The 11203-nt window shown below is 37.2% G+C and overlaps 3 protein-coding genes and 1 pseudogene across 4 annotated transcripts in view; all 4 read left to right on the top strand.

Moving 5' to 3' along the window:
* The window catches only part of LOC104752973 (F-box protein PP2-A11-like), a 2064-nt gene extending 899 nt beyond the window's left edge, over positions 1 to 1165 (top strand). The window contains exon 3 of the mRNA XM_010475234.2: positions 487 to 1165. Within this exon, the coding sequence (XP_010473536.1) occupies positions 487 to 923 (437 nt within the window). The 3' untranslated portion in view covers positions 924 to 1165. The remainder of the gene's footprint in view (positions 1 to 486) is intronic.
* On the top strand, positions 3886 to 5628 carry LOC104754145 (pentatricopeptide repeat-containing protein At1g63130, mitochondrial-like). 2 transcript variants are annotated; one of them, XM_019238121.1, is made up of 2 exons: positions 3889 to 4185; positions 4264 to 5628. In XM_019238121.1, the coding sequence occupies exons 1-2, from the start codon at positions 3904 to 3906 to the stop codon at positions 5626 to 5628; spliced, it is 1647 nt and encodes a 548-aa protein (XP_019093666.1). In that variant the 5' UTR covers positions 3889 to 3903. The 2 variants fall into 2 exon arrangements, with proteins under 2 accessions (XP_010474591.2, XP_019093666.1); XM_010476289.2 differs by having other exon boundaries at positions 3886 to 5628.
* LOC104752972 (pentatricopeptide repeat-containing protein At1g63070, mitochondrial-like) lies at positions 6750 to 8648 on the top strand. Its single transcript, XM_019237878.1, has 2 exons — positions 6750 to 7819; positions 7922 to 8648. The coding sequence occupies exons 1-2, from the start codon at positions 6750 to 6752 to the stop codon at positions 8646 to 8648; spliced, it is 1797 nt and encodes a 598-aa protein (XP_019093423.1).
* LOC104754144 overlaps positions 10071 to 11203 on the top strand; it is a 2383-nt pseudogene continuing 1250 nt past the window's right edge.

Genomic DNA, 11203 nt, shown 5'->3' with positions numbered 1-11203 from the left:
CCCCCCCCCCCCCCAAAAAAAAATCAGTTTTTTTTCATTAGATCCGATGATGTTTTCATGCATATGGCGGCTTGTGTTTGTTGGGTGTTCCAAGGTTTGGTTTTTGTAGTTTTATGTGCAAAGTTTTGTATTTTTCCTCTGTGTTCTTGTTAGATTCGTTGGTTCAATTAGTGTATGATTGAAAAAGGCGACATTGTTTTAGTTGAATTAAGGATGTTAATGGATTCAAATCCTAACTTAAAACCTAATGTTTGTGATGCTATAGTTTTCAGATGTGATTTAATTTTGTTTTTTGTTGTTGTTGTTGTTTCTTCTGTTCAAAGTTTTGATCTTTCCTCTGATTTCTTGTGTCGTTGGTAAAATTATTGATTGATGTTTGCTATGATTGTGAAGTGTAGTAAGGCTGAATTGGATACAAAATCCAAACTTTTGGCTAATGTTTTTGCGTTACTGTGATTCTTAATTTTGACGATATCGTATTTGTTGATGATTCCTGCAGATTCTCTTCAGTAGCATATGTTCAACAAATCTGGTGGTTTCAAGTTGATGGAGAAATTGATTTCCCATTCCCAGCTGGAACGTACAGTGTTTTCTTCAGGCTTCATCTAGGCAAACCAGGGAAGCGGTTTGGTTGGAGGGTTTGTGACACAGAACAGGTTCACGGCTGGAACATTAAACCTGTTCGGTTTCAACTCTCAACTGAAGATGGTCAGCATTCTTCATCCCAATGCATGTTAACCGAAGCAGGGAATTGGAGTCATCACCATGCTGGAGACTTTGTGGTCAGTAAATCAAAAAATTCATCGACGAAGATTAAGTTCTCGATGACTCAGATTGATTGCACGCATACTAAAGGCGGGCTGTGTCTAGATTCTGTAGTTGTGTATCCGAGCTCGTGTAAGGACCGGTTGATGCAGGTTTAAGTTGCAAACCGGAGTTTGGTGTTAGTGTAGAGGTTTAAAAAAGCTGTTCTTTTTGTAGTTTTTTAAACCTCTTGTAGAATCTTTGGGGGCGTAAATTAGAAAACTCAATGTAAAGAGAAAAAAAAAAGAGAGGGTAAAATATTAAGTACTACCAGTTTAGGCTCTTTGTTTCATTGTTTAGGTCCAAATGTAAACTTTTTTGAGTTTGAAGTTGGAAGAGTTTATATATTTTAACTTCCTTATTACACAATTCTACTGTTGAAAGGTTGTGTGGGAAGTGAAACGCAGCGTGTTGTGCTGATTCGGTTGAACCGGTTCGGAGATAAGATAAGCGTACTTTTTTGTCTGAAAAGTTTCTGGCTGTTCCAACGTAAACAATTTGACCTCTTCTTTAATTGGATGATAGCTAATTAATTTGTTAAATGGAATAATCCCGTTGGTTCAAGAAAAGGTTTCTAGAGAACCGGATATCTATCTGTGAACCGACATTGAACCAGCTCGAAATTATTCGGTTGATATGTAAAACCAATTCTGATTCAAATTTAAGAATTCCCCCAAATCGGAGAGTTTTCTAGAGTTTTGATTCGAAGCTACGGGGAGATTCAATTCGGAAGCAAAAATTTTTTTTTGGAGAAGATGAAGAGATTTGTGCATCCGTTTACGGGGAAGGGATTTGTGCATCCGCTTAATCTGGTTAAAGGTACTCTTTCTCTTTTCTCCGGACGAGTTTTTTCTGGTCATAGAGAGATATTGAGAAATAAGCTGAGTGATTTGAAGTTAGACGATGCAATTGGGTTGTTCGGTGACATGGTCAAGTCTCGTCCACGCCCTTCCACTGTTGATTTTAACAAATTGTTGAGTGCCATTGCTAAGATGAAAAAGTTCGATGTTGTCATCTCCTTGGGGAGAAGATGCAGAATCTGGGAATTTCACACAGTCTCTATACTTACAGTTGTTACCGAATTAGTCCTGTATTTGCAGTTGTTAGCTTCCCTTACATAGGGCTTTAGACTTTGGGGATATCTTGTTCTTCCGCCGGCTTTAAACTCCGGGGATATTATGTTTTTCCGCTGGTTTAGTTTGTAATCCTAAGTTGTAATGGTTCCAATAATAAAATTCTAGATGAAAAAAAAAACATTATATGTAAATTAAAGACCAAGTCTACAAATAAGGTAAGATAAGTTCTAAGATTTTCTCAATAACAGAAATTATTCCAATAACACAATGAATATGTTTATTTTAAAATTAATATATTTCCTATTAATATGGTAAGATAGATTTTGTTTTCCTTTTATTCAAAAAAAAAAAGATTTTGTTTTCCAATTGTAGTTTGACGATTTGAAAATATGAATATCTTCTCAATGAATGTACAAGCACAATCGCATATATCCAATACTATTTCCAATTCAAAATTATTTGCAAAATCTTTTAAACTTGCTCTACACTTTTTTTGTAATTCTTAAATGAAAAACCCTACCTTCACCTAAACACTATAACTCTTCATTCACATCACCTAAACTCACCAAACTCAACCACATTTTCTTTGAAACAAAAGCAAAGAAACTTAACCTGCTCTAATGGCCGATTCATTTGGAGCACATTTTAGCGAGATGAAAAAAATTTGAAGTCGGAGAAGAGATCTGTCAGCCACGATCAGAGGAGATCAATTGTTATTTTGAATCTAACCGCAATGAACCAAACCGAGCAACAAATCTAACGCAAGCTAGACCATCGGAAAGAGCCATCACTTAGACGTATTCAAGCAATCAGGGGAATGAGAGACGCGACCGACAAGATGAAGTTGCCGTTGTCAAGAGGAGAGCCTCAGTAAATCGCCGCCGATTTGGTCTTAGATGCAGAGATTTAAGGAGCCGAAGAAGACAACCAAAGCCAGAAGCAAACATGAACACATACATAATTATTCAATTTATTCCAAATCTGTATTTCTATACTTAACATCAAAAGATAATTTTAAGTAAATTTAAATTTTCAGTTATGCCACAAATAATATTTTCTCTGCATTTTATTTTGTATGATACATAAATTAATATATGTATTTAGTCATCTAAATTATTTGAATTACTTGATAAAAATAATACTAAAAGTTAATTAATAAATATACATATTATACTTCAATTAAATTGATCGATTATATAATGTATCAATGTATTGTTGACTGGCTACTCAACAATGATTTGTGTTAAGTCTCAAATTTTTAAATATAATTACAATTATTAATGTATTTTAATAATATAATTATTTGACAAAATATGAGTTTTATTATAGTACAAAATACACATACTTATAGTTCTCTCAAATTCAACCCACATACACGATATCATGAGATAAATTTTCTACATAATTTTAAATTGCTAAAAGAAATTAAATTTTTGCAAATCATATTATAGAGCGGTTTAAGATTTACATAAATATGATTATATAATCTTTTACGGGTGATCTACTAAAACACACAATATTTTAGACTGATAGAGATATTATGCTAATCATAACCCGTATCAAACATAAAAAGTGTATTCCAACTAAAATTATAAAATCTAAATATTAATTAAAAGAAATTATAAAAAAATACAACATTGTTCTTAATAATTATAAAAAAATTATCCCCGTGGTGGGTTAAAATTTAGTTAATTGGTTAAATAGAATAATCCCAGTTGGTTCAAGAAAAAGGTTTCTAGATAACCAGATATCTGTGAACCGACATTAAACTAGCTCAAAATTATTTGTAAAACCAATTCATGATTCAAATTTAACAATTCCCCCAAATCGGAGATTCCTCTAGGGTTCTAATTCGAAGGAGAGATTCATTTCGGAAGCAAAAAATTATTGGGAGAAGATGAAGAGATTTGTGCATCCGCCTACGGGGAAGAGATTTGGGCATCAGCTTAATCTGGTTAAAGGTACTTTTTCTCTTTTCCCTGGACGAGCTTTTTCTGGTCATAGAGAGATATTGAGAAATGGGATGAGTGATCTGAAGTTAGATGGTGCAATTGGGTTGTTCGGTGACATGGTCAAGTCTCGTCCACGCCCTTCCACTGTTGATTTTCACAAATTGTTGAGTGCCATTGCTAAGATGAAAAAGTTCGATGTTGTCATCTCCTTGGGTGAGCAGATGCAGAATCTGGGAATTTCACACAGTCTCTATACTTACAGTATTCTCATTAACTGTTTCTGCCGCTCCTCTCAACTCCCTCTTGCTTTAGGTCTTCTTGGGAAGATGATGAAACTCGGCTATGAGCCCGATGTTGTCACGCTTTCTTCTCTTGTCAATGGTTTCTGTCACGGGAATAGGATTTCTGATGCCGTAGCTTTGGTTGATCAGATGGTGGCAATGGGATATCAACCTAATACTGTTACATTTAACACTCTTATCCATGGCCTTTTTCTTCACAACAAAGCTTCAGAAGCAGTGGCTTTAGTTGACCGGATGGTTCAAAGAGGTTGTCAACCAGATCTGGTTACTTATGGTACGGTAGTAAACGGATTATGTAAGAGAGGTGATATTGATTTGGCTTTAAATCTGCTCAAGAAGATGGATGAAGGGAAAATAGAGGCTGATGTTGTCATCTACAGCACAGTCATCGATGCTCTTTGCAAATACAAACATGTGGATGATGCACTCAACTTGTTCAACGAAATGGAGAAGAAAGGAATTAGAGCCAATGTTGTTACCTACAGCTCCCTCATTAGTTGCCTTTGTAATTACGGAAGATGGACTGATGCCTCTCAACTACTTAGAGATATGATTGAAAAGAAAACCAACCCCAATGTAGTTACGTTCAATGCATTGATCGATGCATTTGTGAAGGAGGGGAAGCTTCTAGAAGCTGAGAAATTGTACGAGGAGATGATCAAAAGGTCTATAGATCCTAATATTGTCACTTACAATTCATTGATCAACGGGTTTTGCATGCACGATCGTCTAAACGAGGCTAAGCATATGTTTGAGCTCATGGTTAGCAAGGATTGTCTCCCAGATGTAGTGACATATAATACTCTTATAAAGGGATTTTGCAAGTCTAAGAGAGTGGAAGAAGGTATGGAAGTCTTCCGCAAGATGTCTCAAAGAGGGTTGGTTGGCAACACAGTCACTTACACAACTCTTATCCAAGGGTTTTTTCAGGATGGCGACTGTGATTATGCCCAAATGGTATTCAAACAGATGGTTTCTGATCGTGTGCCTACCAGTCTTATGACGTACAGCATCTTATTAGATGGTCTTTGTAATAACGGGAAGCTAGAGACAACATTGGTCATATTCAAGGACATGCAAAAGAGTAAAATGGAACTTGATATTATTACATATACTACTATGATTGATGGGATGTGCAAGGCTGGTATGGTGGGAGAAGCGTGGGATTTATTTCGTAGCCTCAGCCTTAAAGGAGTGAAACCTAATGTTGTAACCTACACAACAATGATCTCCGGATTTTGTAGGAAACAATTAATGCAAGAAGCGGATGCCTTGTTCAGAAAAATGAAAGAAGATGGGATTCTCCCAAGTAGTGGTACCTATAATACGCTGATTAGGGCGCACCTTAGAGATGGTGAACAAGTCGCATCAGCAGAACTCAGCAACGAAATGAGAAGTTGCGGGTTTGCTGGAGATGCTTCGACCTTTGGCTTGGTGACTAATATGTTACATGATGGGAGATTGGACAAAAGCTTCCTCGATATGCTTTCTTAAAAACAGTTTCATCATCCTGGAGAGATAAGAAGTGAGCTGAGTTGACGTTTTTGCTTCTATTCAAATGAGAAGTTGTTGTTGTAATAATGTCCGATCATTATAAAATATGACTGGATTATATTTGTTATTTTCTTTCTAGGTTAACCGTTACGTACAAGAGTTGATCGCAAACATACTTGTTGTTTTGTTGAGACAAGAATAGTAGTCTTCAAAGACTGAGAAGCTCATATAATGAAGATTTAAGACTTCAATTGATTTTTGTTGTATGTAAGTTCAGATCTTTTCATTATTTTTTTTTCTGACTAGGTTGATAGATTGTTATATCTTTACAAGACCGTATCTGTATTTTGAGATTGTGATTTGAAATACTCCTGCCTAGTTTCGGATTTGACAGCGTGTAGTGAAAACAGAGTTAACTACTAATTTTGTTTAGCAAACTTGTAAGGTTATAACTGAGTTAGGTAACCTTGCATAATACGGAAATTATATTATAGAGCGAAAGCAAGATATCGTAGAGAGAAGAGAATGATTTTCAGACTTTAAAAGAAACTGACCTGCATTATATTTCAGTAATGCGAGAAGAGTCTTCTCCGTTATCGCAAGTCTTTGAATGACACAGAACTCTACTTTTCTTTGGCATTTCATTCTCCTGTCTAGAATCACTAGTTAACATTCTCAAGAGTCAAAATTTCAATTTTTTCTTCATGTAAGAATAAAAAGACTTTAAATTCAATGGATGCAAAAAAACACTAAACCAGATGAGTTAACTAGTGATTGATTCTAAAAGCAGAGAAGAACCTGAAAATCAGAGGAGTTAACTAGTGTATCCAAGAACATTCAAAAGTATTATATCACCAAAACTGGAACTAACGTTTGTTGTAAGTACTCTTTGCCCAAAACAAAGTTTTAAGGAAAATAATTTAACTGGTTAAAGTCTTTTAATCTGACTATCTGAGAGACTAAGACATAATAAAACCGGTTGCCGGTTGCAATAGAATCAACATTGAACCGACTGCTTCAGTTATAGGGTTTCTCTCTCTCTCTTTCTCTCTCGCTCCTCTACTACCTACCTTGTTCGATTCTTCAATTTGATTATTGTTGTTCCGAAGCGATCGGAGAGGATGAGGGGCTCGGTTGCGGTTGCGGTTGTGGGCAGGAGAGTTCTGCAGCAGCATACTCTGGTGGTGAAAGGTAATCTTGGGGCTGCTCCTGTTTTTTGCTGGGGAAGACGATCTTTTGCTGGTGTGAGTTATGCTGATTACAGAGAGAAACTGAGTAGAAATGGGAAATTACATGATATTATTAAGTTAGATGATGCTATTGCTCTGTTCGATGACATGGTCAGGTCTAGTCCCTTACCTTCCATTGTTGAGTTCAGTAAACTGTTGAGTGCAATTGCTAAGATGAACAAGTTTGATGTTGTCATCTCTTTGGGGGAGCAGATGCAGAATTTGGGAATTGCACATGATCTCTATACTTACAGTATTTTCGTTAACTGTTTCTGCCGACGCTCCCAACTCTCTCTTGCTATGGCAATGCTTGGGAAGATGATGAAACTCGGTTATGAGCCCAGCATTGTTACACTTTCTTCTCTTGTCAATGGTCTCTGTCACAGTAAGAGGATTTGGGATGCCGTAGCTTTGGTTGATCAGATGGTGGACATGGGATATCCTTGCGGGACGGTGACATTTACAACTCTGGTTCATGGGCTTTTTCTCCACAACAAAGCATCCGCTTCAGCTGTGGCTTTAGTTGAACGGATGGCTTTGAAAGGTTGTCAACCGGACCTAGTTACTTACGGTGTAGTAGTAAACGGAATCTGTAAAAGAGGTGACACTGACTTGGCTTTAAATCTGCTCAAGAAGATGGAGAAAGCGAATATAGAGGCCAATGTTGTAATCTACAACACAGTCATCGATGCTCTTTGCAAATACAAGCATGTAAATGATGCAATTGACCTGTTCAACAAAATGGAAAGCAAAGGAATTAGACCTGATGCTGTTACCTACAACTCCCTCATAAGTTGTCTTTGTAATTACAGAAGATGGGGTGATGCCTCTCGGTTACTTAGTGATATGATTGAAAGGGATATCAACCCAGACGCCGTTACTTTCAGCTCATTGATCGATGCGCATATGAAGGAGGGGAACCTTTTGCAGGCTGAAAAATTGTACAATGAGATAATCAAAAGGTCAATAGATCCTAATATTTTCACTTACAACTCATTAATCAACGGACTTTGCATGCACAATCGCCTAGACGAGGCCAAACAGATGTTTTCTTTGATGGTTAGCAAAAGTTGTTTTCCAGATGTAGTGACTTATAATACTCTAATAAAGGGATTTTGTAAATCTAAGAGAGTAGAAGAGGGTATGGAAATCTTCCGCGGGATGGCTCAAAGAGGATTGATTGGCGACACCGTCACTTACAACACACTTATCCAAGGGTTTTTTCAAGCTGGTGACTGTAATTATGCCCAAATGGTATTCAAACAGATGGTTTCTGATGGTGTGCATCCCAATATTACGACATACAACATCTTATTAGGTGGACTTTGTAATTATGGGATGCTAGAGAAAGCGTTGGTCATATTTCGAGATATGCAAAAGAGTGAAATGGAACTTGATATTTGTGTATATAGTACTATGATTGATGGGATGTGCAAGGCTAGTAGGGTGGAAGAAGGGTGGGATTTATTTTGCAGCCTCAGCCTTAAAGGATTGAAGCCTGATGTTGTAACCTACACTACACTGATCTCAGGATTATGTAGGAAACGCTTAATGCAAGAAGCGGATGCCTTGTTCAGAGAAATGAAAGTAGATGGGCCTCTTCCAGATAGCGGTGCATATAATACGTTGATCAGGGCACAGCTTAGAGATAGTGACAAAGCCACATCAGCTGAACTCATCAAAGAAATGAGGAGCTGCGGGTTTGCTGGAGATGCTTCAACCATTGTCTTGGTCACAAATATGTTGCATGATGGGAGACTAGACAAAAGCTTCCTTGATATGCTTTCCTAAAATAGTTTGAAGCATCTATCATGATTTTAGACTTCAACAAGAATAGTCTTCAAAGACTGAGAAGCTCCTATCATGAAGATTTCAGACTTCAACAAGAATAGTCTTGTTATATGTAAGTTCCCATCGTTTCATCTTTTTTTCTTTCTTAACTAGGTTGATTGATTGTTATATTTTTACTTCTCCCTCACAATGCAAAAGTAATGTGAAATTGTGATTTTAAATACGCTTGTCTAGTTTTGGGTTTGAAAGTGGTATGGAACAAAGTTAGTAACTAATTTTGCTTGAAACCGTTTCTGCTGATATTCTATTTAGAAATTTTCGTTTGTTGTTATGTCTGCACTTGATGGAATCTCTCTGATTCTATTTGTTATTTTCCTGCTAGGTTTGAGGCTCTTAAGAGCTGATGCATACAGCTGTTGTCCAGTTAACAACAAGAATGATTCTCAAAGTCATAGAAGCTTATATCATGTGAATTTCAGACTTCAAATGTTGTTTGCTATATATGTAAGTTCTAATCTTTTACCTTTTCGGGATTGCAGTATGGTAGCATATCAATCATAAAGCCACTGACACCGTGTTAGTCCTCCAAAATATGTCACTTCACTCGAGAGTCATATTGGTGTTGAAGTATTGTTGGAGGTAGGAGGCTATTTATATATATGCTCAGGCCTCTGGAGATGTAAATACAACAATTGATTCAGGTAGAGGATGTATGCCAACCGATACTGCTTGATGTAATATCCAGGTGTGGTATCTCAGCTTTGCTGCAATGTATAATGAGGCTTTTATCGTCTTTGCTTGCCTTGAATGAGACCATAAAAGTCTTGGGCGTTCTTCTGAAAGTGAAACTTAAAAAAGTCATTAATTCTAAGAAATAACATTCTTAGCTACCAGACGCAGAGGCCAATCCAATTGCAAATGTTGCTGTCTTATCAAAATAGACCATTGTAAGAGAAGTTTTAATCCAAGATTCTCTCTAGTCGTTGTATAATGATATGAGAAAACATCCCTTTGCTTGTAAATAGGCAGCTATTTGATTTAAATTCAATTAATTCCATCCCTTTGTTACCCCACCAACAATGAAGTCAGTTCAGTTTTGTAAGACATATCAATGATACATACCGTATTTGGAGGAACCAAAATAGCCATCACCAATTATCTCTACCAAAGTAATTAGAGAAATTGACTAACATTAGTTATATATCACTTTGTAAAACCGGTTTACTTAGTAGTACTAAACCGATTGAGATCAATGACAAACATACCAGTTCCAATGTAAACCGGGTTCTAAACCAGGGCTTCACCGGTTAGCGTTTCTCTCCGTGTAAAAGAGGGCTGGCTATAGGGCTCTTTTGCGATTTGCAGAGTGAGTGAGAGGTGAGAGGTGTGACTTGAGCCTGAGAAAGAACTCAAATCGATAAGATGCAGAGATCGATTTCATCAACGGCGAAGAGATTTGTTCGCCGGAATCTTCAGGGGAAAGGTAATCCTCGAACTGTTCCTTTTTCCTTTAATCTTTGCGGTTCCTGTTGCTGGGGAGAAAGAGATTTTTCTGGTGGCAGTGATGATTACAGAGAGAAATTGAGTAGAAATGGGCTGAGTGACTTAAAGTTAGATGATGCTGTTTATCTGTTCAGTGTTATGGTCAAGTCTCGTCCTTTGCCTTCCATCATTGAGTTCAGCAAACTGTTGAGTGCTATTGCTAAGATGAACAAGTTTGATGTTGTCATCTCTTTGGGAGAGCAGATGCAGAATTTGGGAATTGCACATGATCTCTATACTTACAGTATTCTCGTTAACTGTTTCTGCCGCCGCTCTCAGCTCTCTCTTGCTTTAGCTCTTCTTGGGAAGATGATGAAACTCGGGTATGAGCCCAGCATTGTCACGCTTTCTTCTCTTCTCAATGGTTTCTGTCACAGGAATAGGATTTCTGATGCCGTTGCTTTGGTTGATCAGATGGTGGCAATTGGATATAAACCTGATACTGTTACATTTAACACTCTAATACATGGTCTTTTTCTTCACAACAAAGCTTCAGAAGCGGTGGCTTTAGTTGACCGGATGGTTCAAAGAGGTTGTCAACCAGATCTGGTTACTTATGGTACGGTAGTAAACGGATTATGTAAGAGAGGTGATATTGATTTGGCTTTAAATCTGCTCAAGAAGATGGATGAAGGGAAAATAGAGGCTGATGTTGTCATCTACAACACAGTCATCGATGGTCTCTGCAAATACAAACATGTGAATGATGCACTCAACCTGTTCAACAAAATGGAAAGCAAAGGAATTAGGGCCGATGTTGTTACCTACAACTCCCTCATTAGTTGCCTTTGTAATTACGGAAGATGGACTGATGCCTCTCAACTACTTAGAGATATGATTGAAAAGAAAACCAACCCCAATGTAGTTACGTTCAATGCATTGATCGATGCGTTTGTGAAGGAGGGGAAGCTTCTAGAAGCTGAGAAATTGTACGAGGAGATGATCAAAAGGTCTATAGATCCTAATATTGTCACTTATAATTCATTGATCAATGGGTTTTGCATGCACGATCG

This window comes from Camelina sativa, chromosome 16 (assembly GCF_000633955.1).
Source record: "Camelina sativa cultivar DH55 chromosome 16, Cs, whole genome shotgun sequence".
NCBI lineage: Eukaryota > Viridiplantae > Streptophyta > Magnoliopsida > Brassicales > Brassicaceae > Camelina > Camelina sativa.
The sequence above is the reverse complement of the archived record's forward strand: the minus strand, read 5'-3'. Positions and strand labels throughout refer to the sequence as shown.